Source organism: Cryptomeria japonica, chromosome 5, assembly GCF_030272615.1.
Source record: "Cryptomeria japonica chromosome 5, Sugi_1.0, whole genome shotgun sequence".
Taxonomy (NCBI): Eukaryota; Viridiplantae; Streptophyta; class Pinopsida; order Cupressales; family Cupressaceae; genus Cryptomeria; species Cryptomeria japonica.
In genome coordinates, this window is record NC_081409.1 from 129,487,514 (window position 1) to 129,513,399 (window position 25,886).

The 25,886-nt window shown below is 36.6% G+C and overlaps 1 protein-coding gene across 6 annotated transcripts in view; it reads right to left on the reverse strand.

The window, feature by feature from the left end:
* Nucleotides 1-339: 339 nt before the first annotated feature.
* Nucleotides 340-25,886, reverse strand: part of LOC131076619 (protein ALTERED PHOSPHATE STARVATION RESPONSE 1) — a 39,335-nt gene continuing 13,788 nt past the window's right edge. For 5 of the 6 annotated variants that reach the window (XM_058013899.2, XM_058013900.2, XM_058013901.2 and 2 more), the window contains 2 exons: nt 9,148-9,371; nt 340-1,896 (listed from right to left, as the gene is read on the reverse strand). In XM_058013899.2, coding sequence (XP_057869882.2) covers nt 1,035-1,896; nt 9,148-9,371 — 1,086 coding nt within the window. In that variant the 3' untranslated portion in view covers nt 340-1,034. Of the gene's footprint in view, nt 1,897-8,498; nt 8,745-8,858; nt 8,899-9,147; nt 9,372-25,886 lie in introns of those variants that run through there. The other variant, XM_058013902.2, reaches the window with a different exon arrangement.

The window sequence follows — 25,886 nt, forward strand, 5'->3', positions numbered from 1 at the left end:
AGACAATGCTCTCACCTCAACCAGTACCATAGAAATCGTACATAAGGTTCAATTTACTTACCTGTTCATTATTCAGAAACTGAAATCTCATTAAATTTACAGTTGTTAAATTTATTCAGCAACTTTTTCCCCCGGGAAACTTAAAAAATTTGAAAGCCAAAATAATTAGGTGCGAAAATGGTCATATCATACTGGTAGCAGAAATTTGTACACTCTCGTGAATTTCAAAACCCGCAGATCATGTTGTCAATTGTTTTGATGCATATTGAGGTGGATCAAAATCATATAGAAAATGTAGGCGCAAAGCATCCACAAAATTCTTATTCAATATGACTAAGATTGAGCAGGCTTGACCGAAATGATTGTATTACCAATGAACATGATGGAAACAATTTTATTACATTGTGCACCAAGAATACAACTTGGCTATCAAATAAATATCCAAAATTGCAATGTTAACAAGGATTGCCAAAGCTGCCTGTCAAATACATGCTCATGATTTAATGGAAAAACCCAGCTGCCTATACCGAACCTGTCTACACAGATGCCAAGCACTGCTCATCTTTTGGCCTGCTTTGCAGTTCTACCCCATATTCATTGTAAACTTCTATGCGAGAATACCCTTATGTGATAAATAAATAAGGGGATCTCACCAATCAGCACTGCTCATCTTTTGGCCTGCTTTGCAGTTCTAAGATTTTCTACTCAACGAGCAAATCAAAATCCATGTTCTGCATCTGGTGATCTTTCAATATGGAACATACTTGTCTGAATTTCCATGCACCAGACAAACAGCACATTATAGATTGAACATAATTTAACATGGCTTACCCAACACATTGCTTTCCCACCTCTCCGATATATGCACAATGGGTTATGGATGTTCTCATGCATTCTGATGAATATTGTAAGACTCGGACATTATGCCTATCATGAGAACAGCTTTCATGCCCAGTTTCACAGCAGTAGAAAAAATATTCTACAGAATCCACAAGATAAAAAGAGAATCTTTTTCCGACATACTATCTTGACCCTTAAGCTTCTTTTATATATGATGTTTCACCATTTGCATGAGAAAAATCTTCTTTCTCATGTTCGCCATTTGCTTGGGAATAGTTTTCTCTCTCACTATTTACAAGTTGTTCATAAGTTTTCAAGGAGGACGAGGTAAACTCTGTCAAAGTCTCAAATACATGTTTTAGATCTGTCTGTAACATGTTCAAGGTGAGATTGCGAGCTTTTTGCATTGCTAAATGATGTCTTTCATTCTCCCCCTCCACCTGTTTCCTAAAAGAATCTATAGAATTTTTCTGTTCAGTCAAACCAGCACTAGCTTGTCCTATATCTGATTCAAGTTTTTTATCGGACGAAGATTGAGGTTCATGCAATCTGCTTTCCATTTTTTCCACTAAATGAGCCCTTCCAGCTAAATCCTTTTCAAGAAACTCAGCTTTACTCTTCAGACGCTGCTCCTCATCCTGATGTTCCCACACTTGTTTCACAGCCGCTGCAAATTTTTCTATGGCTTTAACAACTTCACTTTCTGGTATATTATTAAATGCTTGAGACCAATCATTGCAAATGACAAACACAGGGGGAGCACCAACCCTGCGAGGGGAGAATGGTGCAAGTCCATCAGAAGTTAACTCGGGCTCTTGATGAAGGCACTTCAAAAGCCACCCATTCAAAGCTTGAACATAAGCCCTCTGGGCTTTAACCCAATTGCTGAAACATGCATGCCAATTTTGAAGTTCAAATTCTAGGTGTATAGTTGCCTTTAGATGCATTTCATCGGATACATTACTAGCAGCAACACGACCTAGAGATTTAGCTACTGCAATAATCTTATTTTGTCTTTGATGACATTCAAGCATTACCTTCCACATTCTCATGAACCTGCAAAAACAAGATGAAAATTCACACATTAACTAAAAGCAGAAAGATCAAACAGACAGACTATTGCTGCAAAAGTTCTCAAAATCTAAATCAATTGACGAAGTAAAACCCATATTAATCTCCAACAAAAAGTCTCAAAATTCAAAATGGACAAACAAACACAATCCTTTACAAGTAATAATAGTACTCCAAGTAGAAGCTAAATGAAAGCATCCACACATGTTAGGGGTTAAACTTGGGGAGAGGACCCAGTAATTGAATGGGTTCCAAAAGCGGTGAGTGTATTTGGGCATTAGACGACTATTTTTCTTTCTTTACTTTAACACTACTAGTTGTGACTTCAAAGTTGACGTGGTGAATTCCATTGCTAATTATTGAATGAAATGTACTGTTTAAAACAAGTCACATCAAAAAATCAACAAATCATATAATTCCACATATGCACACCAAAACAAACAACTTAATGCACAATGCTGGACTTACTTTTTTTCATTGTATTTAATGAGACCTCGACAACATGCTGATGTGGTTCCATCTTTGATGAGGTGGACTTCAAACCTTAGTTTGAGCAGTGAATTTGTCGAGTGAACCAGTTAACAAAAATTGAGTCATTCCAATTGCCACATTAACATTTGACAGGTGCAAACTTAGCCCTAAAAACTACCGAGTCCTTTTCACTAATTGTATAGAAGAAATTACTGGAATACAGGTATCCTTCCCCAACAGATACTTAACATATAAATTGAAATGCAGGCAACTCAATGACATTGGTCCCAATCTTCAGAGCTCCTTGCTAAATGCACACATGACACATTTATCATCACCTAACAATGATGGTACGAGCATATCCAAAAGTTACATATTCTAGGTCAGATCTTCTAATGGCAAAATGCCTCGCCACCAAATAATCTAACACAACTTTAAAACGCTAACCATAAAACAATGCCTTATTATAAATAACAACAGCATCTGTAATTCTGTAGGATGAAGCTTAAAATTCGGGTGGCATTTTTCTTGGACATGAGGATAATTGACATTGAATCTTTAGTAACCATTGTGTCACAGAATCAAATGCTAAAAATATACAGAGTCCAGACTAATTGTCCTTCTCTTGTTCTCTAATTTCATTGAAATTCCAGAAAATGCAAGTAAAATCAAGCCTCATGATTGGCCTCAATTTGGTGATTTGGCACATCTGTCCATCTTGATGAGGCCCTGAACATGCCCACACCAATAACAGGATGCAAAAAGTTATTTTATCCACTAACTGAAAAAAAATCACAAGAAAATATTCATTTGGCCACTAACCAAAACCCTTGACATCAACAAGTTAGGGCAAACACAATTTCTGGGTATGCAAATGGACAAAATTTGGTATTTGCTGTTCACAGAGCTGGGGAATTCCTCCAATGATCAGTTGTACAATTCTCGTGTCAATGGGATCACCAGGCCTCTGGCAAATGCCACATACATCTGCAAAAGAACTTCTCCATGCCCAAACTTTGAACCAGGCTTAGCATTTTAACCTTAAGCCAGACCAAATGAATAAAAGAGAATCAAAAGAACGTTAACAGAACAGTGGACTTAAAGGATGCTTGTGGATGGGACTTTAAAAGTTTAAATACCCTTAGTTTTTATTGGATATCAGAAAGTCTACATATCCAATTTGGTTAAAGAGATGACTAACCAGATTAAGCAAATGGGGAAAGGGCAACTTGAATTTTATTAGGGAGAGCAGGTGATTGCTAATATTTGTGAAGCAATGTCTGTGGCACTAGCAAACAACAACTGTTATTATGAGGAAAAAATGAATAAATACAATGAGCTTTCCGAAAATTACTAACCAGGTTTGTGTTTGGCAACGATAGAATCTATAAAATCTCATCAATGCAAAGAATCTCAAGAGTTTCTAATAAGTTTAAGAAAATGCAAATAGGCAATTTTCCTTTTTAGAGGAGCTTAGCTGTGGGCAGTTCTTCAATAGAAGATATGCATCAGGCATTGAAAGCAGACAATCACATTGACATAGGGATTATTCCTAATTGAAGGAGGGTTCTCCACGGTCCTTGTTTTTACATGCTGATCAAGAGGGTTTGCCCTCAGAACTGGAAATCAGCATACCCATGTACATTTTAAAGAGGATCAAGTCTCGGTGATGTTGCATGGGTAGGGTGAAATTTGAAATAATTTTTAAAATATTTAGGAAAAAAAAAGACCATGTTACAAGAAAGAACAAAGCTAAGAAGCCGATATATTCATCCTAGCTACCTAGAAGGATAAATTTTCACTTAAGAATAAAATCTGTAAGCCATACTTATCTAACCTACCATTGATGATTTCTTCTAAGCCAATGAAATTTTTTATATTATTAATATTACAGTAGCAACTCACTGGAGCCCCATTGGGGCATGGGGAAACATGAGAACCAGAAAAGGAGCTCTCGGAAATATTTCCAAAATCCTAGAAACAATATTTTGATAGTAACTAGCACGGGGACAGGGATGAAAATGAGGGCAATAAAGGGTACCAAGTGATATATAGCCACACAATTTCATGAAAAGATATATCAATATATCAAGCTTGTTGAAAGCATACTCAGCAGATTTTTGTTTGGGTAGTATAAAATTCAGAAAATCTCTTTAACTCAAAAAATCTTAAGGTTAGAAAAACATGAACAGAAAAACTTTATACCCTAACACTTCCCACTAAAACACAAACATCTACTAGGCATATTATATGGAACTCCTTAACGATAATCAGATCATTCTCTCCTTCACCAACTAATGGAATCCTTGTGCTCCTCCAATCCGCTGTGTATATATAAATTCAATTTCTTTTAGTTCTAAAAAACTTAATTCTACATCTTTGTGTTCAATTACATTTGAACTTCTTCAATTAATTGGCAGAATGTGGTGATATCAACTTGAATAAGCATGTCCATAGTGCAATATAAAAGCCCTTACACATCTGGAGTTCTGAAAGCCTTCACATTGTCAATAAACACCAGGTCAAATCACCTGTCTCCAAATAATAAAGGTTAGAAAACCAGATTATGTGGATATCATTTGTCATTTTGGTGCAGAATATGATCAACCATGAGTGATCCAAACAGGCTTCCACCAATACAAGCATTGATATGACCTAAATCTTGTAGCCGATGTTCTTTGTGGGATGTTTTGAAACAACAGCCCAATCTCTCGTTCCACTTATGATTTTCATATCTACATTTAATTAAAAATCATAAGCATCATTTGGTTGTCATGATTTTCTGCAGTAGAAGAATGACACAACCTTTTACTCTAGCCAAATCTAAAAAGACACTTTAAATTTATTTCACAGTGCTCAAGAAAAATCCTAGAAAATATTATAAAGATTGTATATAGCAAAAGTATAGTGGGCAAATGAGATCAGTTTTTTATTTACAGGGAGCTTCCCTTCTAATTCGAAGAGCAGTTCTACACATCTGTTCCATTTTATGTCATATTAAAAGGTGCTAATTAAACATTAAAACCTTCCCCAAAGAGACTGATACCACCATTGCAATAGGAGCAAGACAAACATACAACAATGCCAATGGCCCACTGATCCTTCCACAAACTTCGTCAATCAGAAATAGTCAATGTCAAAGACTTGAAATAATTTTTCAACCTTGAAAAGTATAGCTTACATAATCCAACCTACGAAACAGGAATCAAACATATAATAAGATATAGGACTTTCTGCAGAGTTACAATAGATTGAACGATAAAACAAAACTCTGTTGTACATCACTACAAAGTACAAACAACTAAAATTTGTCATGTCCCCTTTTCTCAAATCAAGATAATTAATGGCAACTTACAATATTAATAGAATTAAATTAGAAGGTGTTTTTAAACACAAGTATTAAAATAAAAGTATAATAAAAGTATTTTTTTTAATACTTAAAATAAAACAATAAAATAATATTTTTTTAATACTTAAAATAAAACAATAAAATAAAAACAATACTTAAAATAAAACAATAAAATAAAAACAAAAAGTATTTTTAAACAATTGGAGAGAAATTTAGAACCCAAGGGGCCAACTTGACAAGGCATATCAAGGAGGTGCCTATTCTTCATTTGGAAATCATTCAAGTGATCCTTTGAATCCAATTTCCAGATTTGGGCAGTTTGTTCAATCTATGTCATCCAGGGGTGAGAAATCTTGGTTTCTTTGGGGTTTGAGAGGATGCAAACACTCCTGGATTCCACATTTGGGATCAAGGACAAAAACCCTTGTTTTCTACTTTGGGTGATTACATCCAGGGATCACAATTGTGCCAATTTATTCAGGATTTGATAACATTTTTCAGTTTACTACAGTTGCGCAAAACTCTTTGTTGCTGATTTTTGGAGATTTCATGCGAGACTCCAAAGATAAGGTAATTTGGGTTTGCAAGAAAATTTCAGTAATTTTGTGTATATCATATTTAAAGATTCTTATATTGATTTATATAACTTTAGGAGAGACATTGTGCAGCAAAAGGCACTGGATCTGAATTATATCGTTTTGACAGTCAACCCTAGATAAGCACCATATTGGGAGAGGGAAACTCAATCTTTCTGAATATTAGACCAATCATGGTTACATTAATTCAGTCATCCAACATAAGCAACAAGCCTTTAGGAGTAAAGTGCCATCATTTTTAGGAGGATATCAATCAGATTTGAGCATTTTGCATGTCTCCAGACCTATTCTAAGCTGCAATCCACATCTATAGGCAGATAAGTTAGAGTAACATCATTAGAGGGTGGGTCTAGTAACATTAGTTGCTGTTCCATAATTGTCACTAAATGATCTGCACGTTTCTATGCCTAGTGCAATCCTTTGAAATGCTTAAGTTATTAATAAATTTCTAGCACTTCCATTGAGAGGATACATTTGACAATATACTGTTGTTTCGACCCTATTTCCAGCAGATCTGCATTGTTTCCAGTTGATTACAGCCTTTTCTAGCATTGTACAGTTTGTCATACATCTCCAAACAGCGGCCATGCCAGTCAACAACCTCTATTTGCTGTTTACAAACTTTACAGGGTCCAATCTAAAACTAATTTGCATCTTTTCAGGAGGTTCTGTGAGTACAAAAATATCTCATAAATTCTGATTTGTATTTTCCAGCACCTTCATTCATTATTTTCAGTGGCTGTACTGTTCAAATAAATCAAATTGAAAGATTGTTTGGCTGCCCTATTTCAGAATTGGCTTCATCTAGCCGTGTAAAAATCAAGCAGCTTGTCTTTCGATGGGGTAAGGGATGTCAGCACCAATTTTTCCATGTTACATAGAAGTGTAAAAATGTGTGTTACTTATTCTGTTTCTGCAATTGTTTTCTCCATCTGCAGTTAAAATTTTCTGCTGAGAAAAATATGATTATGTCAGTTCCCCACTTGAGTGGGCAAAAAACGATGAGCATCACTGTAGCTCAGCTAAAGCCCCTCACTACTTCACAGCTGGACTCTAAAGTTCAATAAATTGATGCACAAGCATTGTTATCAGTAGAAAGGACATTTGTGATTTAGAGTGAGCAAATGCTTTGTAGGAAGCGGGGGATGGGGAAGACTTGCTGATAAGAAGATGAAGAAGAAGCTACAAAATGTATGGTGAAATTATAGAGCTGCCAGTAATCAACATAATATTTTCACTTTCACAACTGTGATTAGATCACAGATTTAATATGTTTCTGGTAAATGTCTTTGCAACTCCTGAAGTAGATTGAGGCCACTGTACTGGGAGAAAATAAATCCCTGAAGGAAGAAGTGGGTGCTAATTTGTTGCTGAGGATGCAAGAGACTCAAGGTCTGCACTCATATGTGCAAGATCATGCACAGGGACACACTAACATGATAATGAATGAAACTCTTTCACCTGGCAAATGAAGTTGTGCTTCAGAGAAGCCATTAGTCCCATATTGGCATCTGTCAAGAATATTGAGGCTATATCAAGGCCATCCTGGCTGTGTACAACTTCAAACTGCTGGGTCTGTAATTCAGCTTGATGATTAATGAGGAAAGCTTTCCACCTCTGAACTGATGGTGTAAGGTCATCTTTTCAATTCAGATTTTTAACAAAGAAAGAACTCCTCAGCATATGTCTGGTTGACTTTGTATACACCATTATGCTATATCTGGGTAACATTTGGCAGTAAGACAAAGGAACTACTGATATTAAAAGTATTTTGTTAACTTCTGTACTGGCTATGCAGTATTATCATATCAATGCTGGAAATTTGGAATGCTATCTTCTGTAAATATGGGATTTCTGGATATGCTAAAACCAGAAGTGGACTTGAGGATATAACAAAGACCATAATTCCTCTCTCTCTCTCTCTCTCTCTCTCTCTCTCTCTAAGTAAAATCTCAAAATATTTCTGCTATATACACAGGGCTTCAATCCCCAGCTATGTAATTAATACTATTTTCCTAATGCTAAAAAACGAAATATTTGTGAAGAATTTTGTTGAGAAGTTTATCACTGACCAGAGTAGATCAAGTACATAAACTGTGAGGAACTTAGTAGATAATACAGCATGCTATTAACTAGTGGCTATTCAGCTGGCAGGATTTTAATATAAGTAACAAATAGTTCAAATTGTGATAGGTGCCTTTAAAGATTAAACTCAAACTAGAATAGACGCCAAGAATTTGGATGCTATGATCTAGATTACAATGTATTGTCACTCACAAAATCAAGAGAATCATTTCCCTAAGGATCACATGTATTTGAGAACATACTATCAGTGTCATGTTCTACGTTGTGAAGTTAAACAAATGTTTCGCAGGGAGCCAGGCAAGATAAGGAGAAACTTGATAGATTGACTCAGCCTGCAGGGAGCAAAATAGGATAGTTTCTCTCAGAATATAGTCTATCAAAACCCAACAGCTAAAAGTATGAACCTAGAGAAATTAACACATTCTGAGGAAAAAGATTAAACATACCCGTCTTACAATAGATTGTAGCAAGAGAGTGTGAACGATACTGTCATGTTGCAAGATTAAGTCAAAGGAGATGATTTTATATTGTTGGCAGATAAAAATACAACTATATACACTACAACAGCAATACAACATTATCAATCCCATTGTTTGTCTTATGCAGATGAGACCTCCTAGTGGTATGGACTGTAAAAAGTCCACTAGAAATTTCCAATGTTCCATTGTTTAATCCAAAGGAAGACACATGGACTAAATATATGACACAATGCAAAGAGATATGGTAAAAACATACCCTTGTATTAACTCTACAACTTGTGGCTGCAACTCTTCATCCCTCAACATATGTATTCTCCTGGAAATTGAATCAACTACTTGCATTGCAACCTTAATTCTTGTTTGTAAGCTTTTTATTGCAGTCCTTGTAGCATCAACCAGATGAGGATCCTCCCCTTTGTCATCGTGAAGTCTGAGCTGTGTAACTTTCTTTTCATACTCTATTCTTATCTTTTCTCCAGCCTGCAATGGTACGCTCCAAAATTATCAGACGAGAAACTTACAGAAAATATTAAGATAACACTTCTGCTGATGTTTTGGTATTTAAAAAGTATACAAAGTTTTGTGTCACTTCAGAAAATCACTAATATAAAAGCATTTCATAAATAGATGAATGTAGAAAGATGTAGCAGAACCACTCAACAAATGACATGGGAGAAAGGTAAAACAAGCCCAAACATCACAAACCCATCAAGTTCAGGACAAAACATAATGGGTCACAACCATCACGAGACATGGGCACCTCTTCCCTTCCCATATCATTGCTCATTTGGATGAAACAAAAAACATCATGGTATCACAAAGAAAGAGAGTAAACTGACTTGACAACCATGACACAACTTCTTTATGGTAAAGCATCCAAAAATAAGATAGCACAAACATTTTATCAAGAACTTGAATCATTACTAAATGGACCAGATTTGAATGACAACCGAACTCTAAGCTAGGTCATATGAAGTATGTAATCCAAAAGTGTACATTTGTGAAATATAACTAAGATTCAAACTTTTTAATATAAACATATACATTCATTATAGTACAGTGTGCCTTAGTAGCGCATCCATACAATATAGTACTTGATACCAAACTGTATAAGATGCCATGCTTAAAATAAAGACATTATTACCATATCTTTCCCTCGTAAACAGTAAATGAAGACAGGTAAGGCTGATCACATGTAAACATGTGTAAAAAGCATTAAACATGCAGCAACCATCATTGATTATTGTCACGAGTAACATGTAGAAATAAAGAGCTGACAAACAGCAGATTAGGACACGGAAAAACTCCAGTACAACTACTATGTAAATGAGTGAGCCTGTAAGGTAAAGCACATAAAAAATAGATCACCATGGTATGAATTATTTAAAGCTATGAAAGTGGGAGAAAAAGTTATTTACACAAAGAGGTAAGACCGTAAGATGATATCCACAAAAATGGTATCTAATTAAAACATTTTATGAAATGACTACACAACCCATCACAATTAATCATAACCAAGCCACAGATACTTGCATTAAAAGACTAATTAAAAAATTTAAGACCATAGAAATGCGATCATAGAACTATCCACCTGGGTGTTACCAACATGGAGTCAACTATTTAAAAAAGGGCACTCTATGACTCTTTCTCGCACTCGACCTTTGACAGTTTAGTAGCCCACCTACTCGTTTATCCCATCAAAATGGTAGGGCGGCATCTACCTCTGCATGCAGGTTAAGTAATGACACCTGCTAGCCCTTAAAATAGTAAGGTCGAGTGCATCCATTATATCTATTGTTCCTTTGTAAGTCCTGAAAGTATCCCCAGGCCCAGGGGTTGGGACATACCTTGTATATAGGAATTAAGTATTTCCACACCAACAGCTGTAATATATTGGAATGTGCAAGCAGCTTTTGCAAATTGAATTTTATTGTGGAGAAGCATAAGCTGACTGAGAGCCACACATGAATTGAGATCAGAAGAAAGGAAAACTACCCAAAAGCAAAGAGAATTTTCTAAGAGATTTGATCATAAAAATAAAGAGTACAATACAAAGTAAATGTTAGCAAGGTACTATACTTGGCTACAGACTATAAATACTTGGCAGTGCTTTGCAGTCTATACAAGGATTGTGCTCCTTTGGTAACTATTGAGTGCAACTGCATTGATCTCTATTTCTAGCATTTACCATCTAAAATACACGTTTTTGAACCTGATTTCAAACCCACTGTCTAAACAATGGCTCTAAGGTCTGAAGACCGTATGAGACAAGTTTGTTGGGTACATATTGAGAGACTTCAAGTATCATGCTGCAGCATATCACTTATTGTAAGTAAATTGTTCCACAAAATTCAATCCAAGCAGAATTTGATGCACAACCACTCCAATTTATTTTTCCTCACAGAATAACTGTGTGCGCTACTAGATGCTTGTGACATCTTCTGTTTGCTTGCTTCTCCATATGCCCTTTTGACATATCCAAGAGTAGCAAGAAAACACTAGATACAGACTCTTTGAATTCTTCACACACAGATGAAGGTACACCATATCAGGGCAGATCATGATACAAGCTTCAAGAAGAAGAATTGTTGCAATTGAACTTTTCAGATGTTCAATATATTATGAGATCAGATGTAGGTATTTATGAATATTCATGCTCTGGGGAAAATCAATCTACATCTTCACCAGAGGAACCTAGCTCTCATTCTCCATTTGGAAATAAGCTGCAGACATCAGTCTTTCCAAGGATTTTATATACCTGCTAGAAAATTTGGTATTTCCTTCACCCCATCACACACAGTGAAGGTACCACGCATCCTGCAGCTTCATCCAATATTAATCTGGATGGTAGGAAACCGGTAATACATGTACACTTCAAGGACTGTCATGGAACCATAAATGCATATAGTGAAATTGAAGCACACAATGACATGGTCTCGTTGCATCTAGTCTGGCACATCACCAGTTCCTTTACCATTTTTGTAAGATATTTTAACCTTTGATGATACGAGAAGACAAAATAGCCAACCACTTCTAAGCATAGTTTCTGAACCCTACTTAGCCATCATTCTCCTTTAGTGACATTATCAGATCCTATAATGGAGAATACATATTTTTTAGTTTAAGCTTCTTTACATATCCTGTCCTAATTCTCTCCAAGCTACAATGTTGAAAAAAAACAGAAGCAAGAGGTTTGTACATTATACCAGTGTTCCATGATTGTGCATCCCCAGGGTCCAGGTGTTTTCCCCAATGTCCTGGGGACTTAAGGAATTGGAGGAGACATCCCTCTTTTTAAGAACTGAACAACCTGCACTATTTGGTGCATAAAAATTAAAAAAAGGTCCTATTAGGGTGAAAAAAAATGCTACTACTCCTAAATAAGATAAAAAGGGTAAGGACTGTTTGTTGCAAATTCAGCATATTGCATTTACTTTTTAGAATTAAGCTCATTTACTCTTTTTTAAATTATTTTAATAGCTGTCCCCCCATCATCCCCCTGCCATCCCCAAAATTTGCAGAAAAAAATTTACCATACCAGAAATTCAGAGAAACACTGCACTAGAAAGACACTTTTGCTGATGATTTGTTGTTTGATAACCATACATTTTTCTGTTAGATACCCATACAACATTTCGAATCGCTTGAAAATATTACTACAATAGAGTGGTCCTTTCATTCAACAACATGAGAAAGGACTTCAAAAAATTTAAAGATGTAATACCTCAACAAGAGAAATGACAGCCGGGTTAGGACAAGGACAAACTTCACAAAACACACAATCAAAACAAACACTAAAGGCAGCATGCAACATGTCCAAAACATGGATGCTTCTTTCCTTCAAATGTCATCACTCGTATGTCTGAGAAAATAAATTTACTATCACCAAGAAAGAGGAAAAACGCCTTGACAATCACAGAATAACAAAATATTGTTGTAAATGTTTATTGAGCATACTACTTATAGCTTTCATGATTTTGTATCCAGCAAAAAAATCTGAAAACTATGGTTTATTACAGTGTGTTTCTCTTTCCTGCTAGGTGTCAAAAACATCAATATAATTGGGCATCACAGGTGGTGATTTTCTTTCAAGACAAGACAAGTGGCAGTCTCTAATTGTTTAATTAGACTGTAATGTCCCCTACCTGATTAACATAATTGATCTATTTCAATATACTAAAATTGATTGAAAGACTAATCATGAAGACAGTCATTGATATTCTTCAATTTATTAGTTATTAACAAGTGCTTATTAATTTTCCTCATTAGATGATTAATTTCATTATTCATAGTTCTTAATATAGATATCAGACCCCACTACCACTTCAGTTTTAAGGGAGAAGGGTCTATGTATGTTACCAAAGCGCTTAGAGACCAAATAAAATAGGTTCCCTCAAAGTTTACAGATCCAAGCCCTTACCTATCTTGGATTTATACCCTCAAGGCTTATGGGTCGCTGATCCCCACCCTATCTTGGGACTTAGCCTATTGCTTGGATTTAGACTGCCCCTCTTTGGAACATCTCATCCCCATCTCCTTAAATACTGATAATAGCAGCAGGAATATCAACCCTTCTCCCTTAAAACCGAAGTAGTAGCAGGGTCTAATATCTATATTAAGAACTATGAAAATTGAAGAATATCAATGACTGGCTTCATGATTAGTCTTTCAATCAATTTTAGTATATTGAAATAGATTAATTATGTTAATCAGATAGGGGACATTACATAGACCATCTGGAAGACTGCAGGGGCAAACGTGGATCAATATAATGCCACATATCATAAGCCCATGGTTCTACCTCTGGACAAAGCAAGTGCAAAATTAGACTCTAAAAGGCTAGAAGCCCAAGAGTCGTTGATCCTCAATGACGTGTCTAAATATTGTTCGCCTAAACAAAAATTGAAAAAGGTCCTATTGTTTCACCCCTAAACATTGATCATGTATTAATCAACACAAACACACACCATTGGATCCTGTAGCTGCTTAACAAATGAAGCAGCAGATTAACCAAGTCAATAAATAGTTTTAGTGCAAACAAAAGAAATATGTGTCTTCAACTTATTGGTCTAAAGGAAACTATGTGATTGCCTACATGGGCATTCATCATAAAGAACCAGTAACAATTTCGCAAGCGGTACAATAAACCAAGTATGGTGGGTCTGCTATGTTTATTCAACAAATGTTCAAAAGGGAGTCTAAATCTTAGCTTCCCAACGACATGTTCAATTCCTATGTGCATAGGGAAAACACCAAAAAGGGATAAGCATATATGTTTGCTTTCCCTGTTTTGCCTCAACCATTGATTGTTTGTCAATCAATGTGAACCACTAATCATGGTTAGGTTCTAACAAGCTAAAATGATGGTTCAACAATCTTTTTTTTGAGTTGGATGTTGGAACAACTCTTGGTTGTAGCACTGCAATTGGTGAAGATAGCAAGGTATGGGATCAAGGAGAAGATTCAGAACTTGACTGAGAGTGTGATTTCCAGCTTGGTGTTCATTTTAGTTCACATTATGAGGAGGATGGCTACCCTCCTGGGAGACCACTGGATATGAGAAGTGCAAATGAAGAGATAAAAGAAGACTACATTTGGAGTAATATGAAACTAGGAGGCATCACCATTCCTAACTACATGAGATTTGGAAAGGTAACTTGGGTATGAAAAATAATGAATTCAGTTGCGAATGGTTTTCTTGTTAATATTCACTTTGAGTCACTTCATTCTTTGATGCGGTTTGGTCTTCAGTTCTGCAGTTGGCCATCAAGTCCATTTCATACATTGTTTGAGTTGATCAATAGTAATGCATAACTTACATATGTAGTTGGTGATGTAGCTTCTTCATGGTATGAATTGATTCATAGGGACTTCTACACTTCAGATTTTGAAAGGTTTTCAAACATTGTTCTTAAGCTTGCTGGAATTGTAAGAACAGCAGTAAGTAAAGGTAGTTTCCAGCTTGTTTCTTATGTAGCTTTGGAGAAAGGACATATCCATGACATCTACATACTTGACAATCCATCCTTTGGATTGATTGATGTTATAAACCATGCTAATCTTTCGTTGGAATTGGTTTTGAAGACAACAATTGCTCCTTGCACTTCAGTTGTAAATGCTTTTAAAGATGGGCTACAAGGGATTAACAAAGAAGTCACAAAATTCCATGATATGTATTTTGATTTAAATGGTACTTGGAGTTATGTTATGCACCTTTCTAGGAACATTGGAAACAATTCTTGGTTGGGTATCCATGCTTGGGATTCTCAACAAGAATTGATGGAGTTAATTGGGAATGGTTGGAGTTATTTTTGGAGGGATAAGGATCTAAATTTCAGAATTGATAGTTCTAATCTATTCCTTACCAGCCATCTTGTGATTCCATTTGTTCATTTACAAATGGATTGGAGCATTGATAGTATGGCCACTCTTTGGAGAATCCCTTGGCAAATAATAGATCAATTTTTCAGTTTGGAGCTTCTTGTTTGTTTGCAGATCAGTCACTTCACTTTATGGTTTGCTCTCATTCAAGGGAATGGTATAATTTATTTTATCAAGGAAGTAACAGTTCCCAGTTGAAGATTGCTTGGAGGTGTTTTCCAACCACTTTCAAGTTACCCTTTAGCATTGCAATGCTCAACTTTCATACTTATTCTAGGCGATTCCATAGGTGCAGCTGTTACCCTTACAGTCATGTACAGCAGTAGTTATTGTTTATTTCAGACCTACCAAACTCAGGGAGTTCACCTTATGAAGGGTAGTGTTGTAAGCTTTGACAATTTATCTTCGGAGTTGGTTCAGGACAGCGAACTTTTTAATGCTATGGTTCACCTTTTAGAGGCCCTTGGAGTTGTAACAGTGAGAGTTAGCACTGCTGTCTACTTTCCAATTAGCCTATACATGATATTAGTTTATGACATGCAAATGTGTTGGGTGTCTTCTTCAGACCCACAATTGAGTTCTTTATGGTTGAGACTGGTGGGTAGAGATAATTTGATCATAGGAAATGACTTTTCAGCGACTTCCATACTCACGACTCCTATGTATTCAATGAGATTTCAGATTGTCTACTGCTGTCCCAGCTTTTCGCATTGTTTATGGTGACCTCAGTCTTTGGGCATATAGATTTTGAGCTCTTGCATGCTCCAGTGCAGCCAATTGAGGGAGATCATCCAAGTATAGTTCAATTACTTTCCACTTCCACTAGGGAAAGTAATGATCAATGCAGTTGTTTCGTGGTGTTTGTATGCATGCCTCCAAATGATAATTGGTTGATTGCAGTGCGTTGGCTTAGTGGGAATGCTTAGGTTTCTTCCCTTGATAATTGGAGATTAAGTGTTAGTGATTTGATTTTAGCTAGCAACCACAAAGCTGTTGATTGTAACTAGGGTATAGGGGTTCGGATTGCCTTAAGGCAACATCCGAACTCCTTTAGGACCGGGTCCTACCCTAATGTGGCCCCATCCTAAATCCACGCTAAAAACACATCAATTAAATATTGCACCAAATAACATTAGTGCCTAAAATATAAGGAGGCCAACTTCAAGAAAGGGCCGACCTTAATAAAGTAAAGAGGCATATAAATAAAGATCATTTTGCAAGTCAACATCATCAAGTTCAAATTAAATCAGAATGCAAATTAGCTCTGCTGTGCGAACCTAAGGAAGAGGGCAAATTATTCAGTTTGGTGTAATATTGTCCAAGGGGACATAGCATATCTTGAGGCAAGTCATTGAAGCATACAAGGATAGATCTGATATGTCAAGATCAGATTCGAGCTAAGTATTGTACTGTTATTTAGAGGAGAATATATAATCTGACCTGTGGGTCTTTCATGTTGGGTTTTTCCTCCTTGGAGGTTTTTCCCAGGGTATGCTTGTTTGTCTACTATCATATTTCTGATTTATGTTGTCCTACTAAGTTCTGCAAATCTGATTACAATCTAGGGGACAATTGAATGCATGTTGGTTCACTAAACTACTGCAAATCTAATACAAACCAGGGCATAATTTAATAAGATAAATCTGATTATCATACCTAGGGTTTAAATTAACATGGTATCAGAGCCAGGTTTTACTAACTTCTGATTTTAGCAGATCAATTGTTGCATATAGCTGTTGTTTGTGTTCAGATTAAAGATGTCAGGTTTAAAGGCTGAAGATAGGCTTGAGGGAGCCATTGACTTTGCTGCTTGGAAAGTTCGTATTCTGTTGATCCTTGAAGAAAATGACCTATTGAAATTTGTAGAAGAAGAAAGGTTGTCCCCTCCAAAAGATGCTGAAGAGCTGAAACTGTTCAAGAAAGATTCCCTCAAGGCTAGAAGGATCATAATTGAGTCCGTCAAGAATCATCTTGTCACTGTCATATCAAAGTTTACATCTGCCAGAGAAATGATCAAACACTTGGAAGGGATTTATGAAGTCAACAATCTCAGCAGGGCTCTTGCCCTAAGACAGCAACTTCTACATATAAAAATGAAAGAAGGTTGTTCAATCATAGCCTACTTCATGAAGATCAATGAACTAAAGGACAAGCTAAGCACTCTTGATTGTCAAATCTCAGATAAAGACCTTGTTATGATTGCATTAAATGGTCTACCAGATGAATGGGAACCATTCATTCGTAGCATTGGTGGAAGAGCTGATCATCCCAACTTTGAGCATCTTCAATCTGATTGCATCGAAGAGGAATCTCGAATTGAGGTAAGAGGAAAATTCAAAAACTCTCTCAAAGATAATCATGTTCTCTTATCTAAATCTAGGAAAGGTGGTCATTGGAAGAAAGAAAAGAGAAGCAAAGATTTTAGATCCTCCTCCTATGATCCAAGGAAAAAGTCAAGAGATTCCTCACATTAGTTGCTTCAGATGTGATAAGTATGGTCACTATGCCAGAGATTGTCAAAATGACCCAAAGGAAAGGGAAGCTAACTTAAATGAAGTTGCCGAACAAAGTGAAGACTATCTTCTTATCTCTGCTCTTTCCAGCAATGTTCCTACGGATAGCAATACGTGAATACTTGACAATGGTGCCTCTAGACACATCTCAAGATTTCATGAGCATCTCTCAAATCTGATTGAAAAGGACACCAATCTTCATGTAGTAATCAGTGATGATGCTCGATACTCGGTAAAAGGTTCTGGCACTACCTCTTTAAAACTAGATTCTGGTATTTCCTTACAACTCTGTGATATTCTATTTGTACCTGGTATTAAAGGAAATCTTATTTCCATTTCGGCTTTAGAAGATAAGGGTTTGCAAATAGCATTTTCTGAAGGGAGAGTACTCGCTTGGTCTAAAAATCTAACTTCAAATCTTCTCGTATTATTGGAAATAGATGTGATAGTTTATATAAGCTTGCAGCTAATCCAATTCAAGCTCTCATTCATGAGACCCCTGAATCATGCAAGCTATGGCATAGAAGATTGGGTCATCTCCACTTTCAAGCTCTTCCCACTCTCGGTAAAATGGTCAAAGGTATGCCTAATCTCAGTTTATCTCATGATGATGCTTGTAAAGGTTGTGCAATGGGTAAGAATGTAAAGAATCCCTTTCATAAAAGTGATAGTAGGGCCAAAGAAAAATTAGAGCTTATTCATTCAGATTTATGTGGTCCTATGTCAGTAGCATCTCCTAGCGGTTTCCTATATTATGTTATCTTCATAGATGATTTCTCTAGGAAAACATGGATCTATTTTCTTAAAACTAAAGAGTCTGAAGAAGTCCTAAACAGATTTAAAGAATTCAAAGCCTTAGTTGAAAATACTACAGGAAATCAAATCAAATGTTTGAGGTCTGACAATGGAGGTGAATACACCTCAGGTAGCTTCTATGACTTTTGTGTTAAAGCAGGAATTAAGAGGGAGTTCTATGTTCCCTACAACCCTCAGCAAAATGGAGTTGTTGAAAGAAAGAACAGGACCATTGTTGAAGCTGCAAGAGCCATGATACATGATCAGGACTTGCAACCTTTTCTATGGGCAGAAGCATCCAAAACCACAGTTTATATTCAGAATAGATGTCCTCATCAAGTCCTAAAGGATGTGACACCTGAAGAAGCCTTTTCAGGAATCAAACCAGACATCAGTCACCTAAGGATATTCGAAAGCCCTGTGTATGTTCATGTGCCTAAAGAAAAATGAACCAAGTTGGATCCATCTAGAAAGAAAGGCATCCTAGTAGGATATAGCTAATCTTCCAAAGCCTTCAGTATCTACATTTCAGGTCAAAGGTGTGTTGAGGTAAGTAGAGATGTAACTTTTGAAGAAGATATTGCTTTCAAAAGATCTAAAGGTTCATTAATGGTAATGGAAAAACAAGATTCAATTGTTGATGCTAACCCTGAGTTACAGGAGAAGTCTACTAATCTTCCAGATCAGGAAGTTCAAAATGACTCATCAGAACCCATGCAATCTACCGATATACCTCAGGATATTGTGGTCTGCAAGAAGAGACCACTTTGGGCTAGAAATACAATTCAAGATGCTGAAGGGTTTGCTGCTCCCAGAGGAACCTTCAGAAATAGCAAGAGTGTCCAAAATCACGCCAACTACATTTCTGTGATGTACAATATAATTGAGTCTGAACCCCACAATATCGAAGAAGCTATGACCATCATGCTTGGAAATTAGCCATGGATGAAGAGTATGGGTCTATCATCAAGAATGATGTCTGGGACATTGTACCCAGACCCAAAGGTAAGTCTGTCGTTTCCTCTAAATGGTTGTTTAAAATTAAACATAATGCTGATAATGCTGATGGTATTATTGAAAAATATAAAGCTAGGTTTGTAGCTCGTGGTTTTTCTCAAAAAGAAGGAATAGATTATGAAGAAACCTTTGCCCCTGTTGCTAGATATACCTCTATTACATCTACAATAGCTATTGCTGCAGACAAAGGTTGGGAGCTGCATCAAATGGACGTTATTGAATGAGATTGAAATAAAATGGTGAACTAGTTGATCATATGCAGTTCTCTTCTATCTTATTTGCAACCATTATATTCTATGTATGTTCTTCATTGTGAATGAAATCTGAAAGCACACAATCAGCAAACTATTTCACATTGGTTCCAAACTTGCAAACACATTTCAAAAAAAAATCAGGGGTGGTCATTACAAACTTGATCATGAATTTTGCATTGTAATTTTAAACCAACTTAAGTTCCCAAGCTCAGATATTGTAGTGCACTCTTAATTGTTGGATACAATTTAGATCGCCAACAAATTGTAAGCCCAAACAACCCATGCATACTAGCAACTACGCTTTGAGTCCAAACCTATGACTCACCCTCAAGTCCACAACGTGGCCTATACATGATACTAACAGCAATTTATCTCCCTTGAGCTCTTCTTGTGGCAATTTTAGCCAATTATGGAAGCAATATTTCAAAAATAATTGAAGAAATTTTAGGTTTTTTATTCTTCATTTTTTCCACGTTTTTTCAAATTTGTGTTGCATTTCTAAATTTTTGCCAAATTTTAGAAATGTTGTCCTTTACATGTTCATTCATGTTTCATGTGCATTCAAATTAATCTACACGAGCTAGGGTTTGTGCATATTTTGCTTTTACAAAGGTCAAGGTTTGTAAACATTACATATGTTTTTTGTAATGCCAAGGCTTGCACTTTGTATCCAATCACATCAACAAGTGGAAGTAGCAGCCAAAGCATTGCAAACAACAATAGAGATAGAACAAAAGTTGAACTGATTTGGAACTTACTAATCAGAGGCAAAACAATTATCTACAGCAACCAATTCATACAACAGTGTACTACATCAACCCCAACTTTATCCTTGCAATTAATATCAAGGATGTTGATGATGAAGGTTATAGAGGGCCTCTCAACACATATTCAAAAAATGCCACCTAACAAGCATGCTAAGGGGAGGTTATTCTCTTCACCTGAAAAGCATGCTAGGGGGAGGCTCTTCTCTTCACCATTAGTTATCCAAGGGATAACCACTGAAGCTCCAAACAACAGAAAATATCAATCTTCATTTCAACTTTTTTATGCATGAAATTATTGAGGTGGAAACCCCCAAATCTTCAAAAGATAGCCCTCTAGATTTTGTCTCAACCTAATAGCACTTGCAGATGAACAGATTTGAAGCTTAAATTTGATGCTATTCACACGAAGAATGCAACAAGTTGACACAAAAGCATCTCAATGACCTTGTCTTTGTGCAATCCAATCTTCACTTCATTCAAAAATAGTGTAGGGCTCAAATAGTCATGAGGTGAATGACTTAGATAACATTATCTATATAGCAATTGGACCACCTAAGATGAGGACTCTATGCTTACAAAAGACAAGAATGCTGATTTTGAGAGGGAAGCAGCAGAAGATGCAGCAAAAGCTGAAGCAAGAGGCATTGGATTGAGTGATATCATATTGAGGACAATGGTGGTCCTAAGGAACTATTAGTTTCTAGTTCAAGGTTGGGGTCGGCACCACAACCAATTCAAAGAGCAGGACCCCACCATCACTAGGATGAATATGAGTAAGAGAAAATTATGAACAGTAACTTTTTATGATGAGATTCATAATTTCATATCATGTTATTGGCTGTTGTATTCAAATGTTAATGCATCATACAATACCATACAACTTTTTTATTTGAATGTAACAAAAATCCACTTCGTCAATGTTTAAAAAACTCATTGGCACCGCAACCAATTCAAAGAGCAGGACCCCACCATCACTAGGATGAATATGAGTAAGAGAAAACTATGAACTGTAACTTTTTATGATGAGATTCATAATTTCATATCATGTTATTGACTGTTGTATTCAAATGTTAATGCATCATACAATACCATACTCCTTTTTTATTCAAATCTAACAAAATCCATTTCCTCAATGTTTAACAAACTCATTGCATATCTTTGCTAAATGTATTTTGCAAAGAAAAAGAAAAAAAAAAATTAATGAATTTAAGTATTTTTTATTTTGTTGAGTTTTTGCCAAGTTTCTGTCAAGCTTTTGGGAAGTTGCCATGTCCAAGTCAAAATTGAGTTTGCTGAGTTTTGCCAAGTCAAGAAATTTCGAACTACACTTAATACTGTGTTGTAAGCATGGTTCCAGGACTCTCCAAGTCCTGCCGAGTCCTGAGCCAAGTGACAGCTGAGTCTCAGGGATTCAGGACTCTCCAAGGACTCGCTTTAGGCAAGACTCGCTAGAAACTGGTATTTTGCCTTGTCCTGCCAAGTTTTGTCGAGTCCTGCTAAGTTTTGCCAAGTCCTGAGTCGGGTCAGCCTTGCCGAGTCCGAGTCTCGTTTCTATGGTTGTAAGTATGGTGAGTCTTGCTTATGTTTTTCATTATTACCATACTTCAATGCAGTCATATAATTTGGTGATTTCTATGCTTAAAATTCATAATTTACAAGTAACAAACCTTCACTGTCAGAATTGTCAAATTTGCTAATTTACACATGTACGTGGTTCAACCAAAACTGATTCTAAACAGTGAAAATTAATTGCTGAAATATCATCGAGTTTTCATTTTCTATGCATAGTCCTCTCACACATGATTTTTTCTCCATTAATTTTCTCTCAGCAGTGCTACCATCTTTTTCCAACACACATGCTCCCTTTTTCATCCAGCAAAATTAAATGCTATGAAATTCTTTGTACCTGCCCGTGTCCTCTATGCATTCACAGAGACATCTGCACTTGTGCAGGATGGATAGTTGCATTTTCAACCTTGAGGGAGATACTCGGATTCATTCAGCATCTTCATGCTCAATTTTCATAGCAATTCTAAGTCAAAGGGCCACAGGCATCCATTTCTTGTTTCTTCCTCACAGCTCTGTTCAACAGCATACTGGTGGATTTAAGGTTTTTGTACAGAATTAGGAGCAAAGGAATCATGCATAAAGTAGCATTGACTTTAATTATTAAGTGTAAATTTTAACATGTTATAAATTAGTTATTATACATGAAGTATTATTTCTTAATTTGAATTTAGTATTATGATTTTTGTAGGTTTATCATTTAGATGTATAGTTAAGCTTGATAAAAGTGTCTTCAAATGTTTATAGACAAATTTATTTTAATGAGTAAATGTATATATACTTATACATATGTTTTAAATGGTTTTAGTTAAACTTGTACATATGTTTTAAATAATTTTAGTTTCACAACCATTAAGGTGTTGGAATGATAACAGCTGTTGATGTTTGTAGCTAGGCCGGATTCCTTCTAAGGCCGACCTAGCAAATAAATGACTAATTGGCCTATCGGCCTTAGTCATTCAAAGGTGCAAAATCAAAATATAAAATACTTGTCATGTAAGCCGACTTGTTTATATAAATGTGATTTATATCTTGCATGGCCGACTTGGACAATTATGGGTCCGAGTTATATACCTTCATGTGAAACATAATGTATCATATGCGGTTTGCATATTGTATTAATTGTAATCAATTAGCTTGTGAATGGCCGACTTGGATGTCCGCCACCTCTATGTATTGTAACATGCTGTATAGGAGAAAGCCGACCCTTGGTGAAGGGTCATTTGCAATGTATTTAAGGGAGATCGAATCTCCACTCATAATAACCGATTCAACACACACAACAAGCAAGCGAGTACTTCCAGCAGAGCGAATACTCTCATCAGCGAATTCATTCCTTGGGCAGTGAATTCATTCTTCAGCAAGCGAATTCCTTGGCATAGTGAATACATCCCTTGACAGAGTGAATACCTTCTGTGGCAGACTATGGCAGACCAAATAAATTCTGTGGCAGACCGAAAACATTCCTGTGACAGTCCGTGAATCCTACAAAGGATCAGATCATAGGGTGAATTGTCTCTTTCATACAGCTTCAAGAAGTGAAGCGAAATTGTAAAGATATACTCAGATTTACTAAATATATTCAGAGATTTTGTTGCTGGGTTTTTCACCTTCAAGAGGAAGGTTTTCCCAGGGTATTTTGGTGTTCTCCTTGTTCGTTGTGTTAATTTGTTTAATTGCTATCAATCTGATCTAAAAAATAACATGGTATCAGAGCGGGTACGAAAACCGGGAAAGGCCCTGTAGATTTCCTATCACACATAGAGTCTATCCTTTGCAACACCATTCGTGACTGGCTGGAAATATTAATTCTCCAATAAAGCAGTGCCGATCATTCCTGGTGCAAGCTATACACCTTGCAAGATATTGAAACCACAGGAACCAATCTAAATACTCTAAGCGTTGCATGTGTTATTCATGAGGCTCGGACTCTTGTGGAGACATCATACCTGGGAGCGGCCTTTCATTTGATTGAAGTCAGTGCGGATGATACAAAGCAAAATGAGGGAGCATAATACCATTCCATCCATTGACAGGTGCAAACAATAGCAGTGGAGGACCTATGTCAAGAAGACTTGTGGATGCACCCCCCAACACTGAAGCAAATACATAAATCGTAAATCTCATAAATCAGACAGAGGAGACAAGTGTGTGGCATGGCAAACTCAGGTCCAAATTCACATGTCATATCTGGAAGCTAATATCGGGTGTGGGGGTTCATCCTTGGAAGTCGTGTTTCATTGAGACCCTTGGCATGAGGTCCAGCACTCAGAAAGGCTTGGCGTGTCTCAGATTTGAAGGGCGATGTTCCTGCACTAGGTGTCTCAGTCTGTGGATGAAATGATGAGACACAGTTTCAGGACTAACTCCATGGGTATCGACAATAAAGAGATAAGTACTTTTTATCATGAATCTTTTATGAAGTTATTAATTCATACATTTGAACAGTGAATCTTGTATACTTCATTTGCATTGGATGAACTATTATTAATCTCCTTTGTAGCTGGAGAGCTTCTAGGTTGCTTGGCAACGCTTGATATCATATTAAAGTTGCCACCAGCTTTATCGGGTTTAACAGTATTCGCATGGGAAATTCTGTGAGGGATCTAGTAGCAGATCATGCAGTTACAAAGGCTGGACAACCAGCCATAGTCAACCAGCCATGACGATGGCTGGTTGTTATGCAGGGCCAATGTTTAACATGCTTATTGGCCTTGGGCTTACACTTATGATTGGCACAGCCCAACATATCCTTCTGGGTATTATCTTCACTTTCATGTGAGTATTGTTGTGATTTGCAAGCATCCATGCTACATTGCAATAAAGAGTCGTTGCGAGTTGTTTCATGCTAGTTGTGAAGATTTTTGAGAGTGTCTCAGAAATGGAAGGAGAATTGCAACTCGATTGTGATTGGTTGATCACATCGATTTCATTCTCTATATGCATGGATTGTGATGGTGCCTTGAGAGATCTGGTCCTATATTGAATATGCTGGCTGCATAATGTGTCTGAGAAATCTGAGTTGAGCAGATTGTTTTTTTTGTGTGTGCTGAGATTAGCACTTCCGAGAGCAGTAAAGATGGAAGAAAGATATTTCAAAATCAACAAAGATAAGTTCTATTAATTCTTTAATTGATCTTTCAAAGATATTTGCTACTTACTTCACTTGTAATTTGATTTCTTTCATATAAACTATTATTAACCCTGTTAAAATGCAAGTTGGATTGAGAAGCAAATGAATGATGAATTAATTATCTAAGATTGGAAGAGCTTGAGGCATCCTGTGAGGAAGCATCGAAGGCTGGAGACTAGAGACACAACTTGCTAAAGCTGAGTTGATGATACATAACAAGAGGCATCTCTCAAAGAGGAAGAACCTATTCAGGTTGTCATTGCGATCAGTCTCTTCAAAGAGGAGGTCAGAAGGCTGATATCTGATTCAGAGGGAGTCTGACATTTCATCAGAGGCAACCTTGGACAAGGAGGTCAGATGGTTGATATCCGATTCAGAGGGAGTGTGACTATTCATCAGATGCAACCTTGGACAAGGAGGTTAGAAGGTTGATATCACTTTCAGAGGGAGCCTCATCATCGTGAAGATTTGGTTAATGCATTCTTCTTTGCGAGAGAAGATTTGAGGTGCAAGCCCTTGTTAGTGCATTCTTCTCTGGGAGAGACATTTGAGCTGCAAGCCCTTGTTAG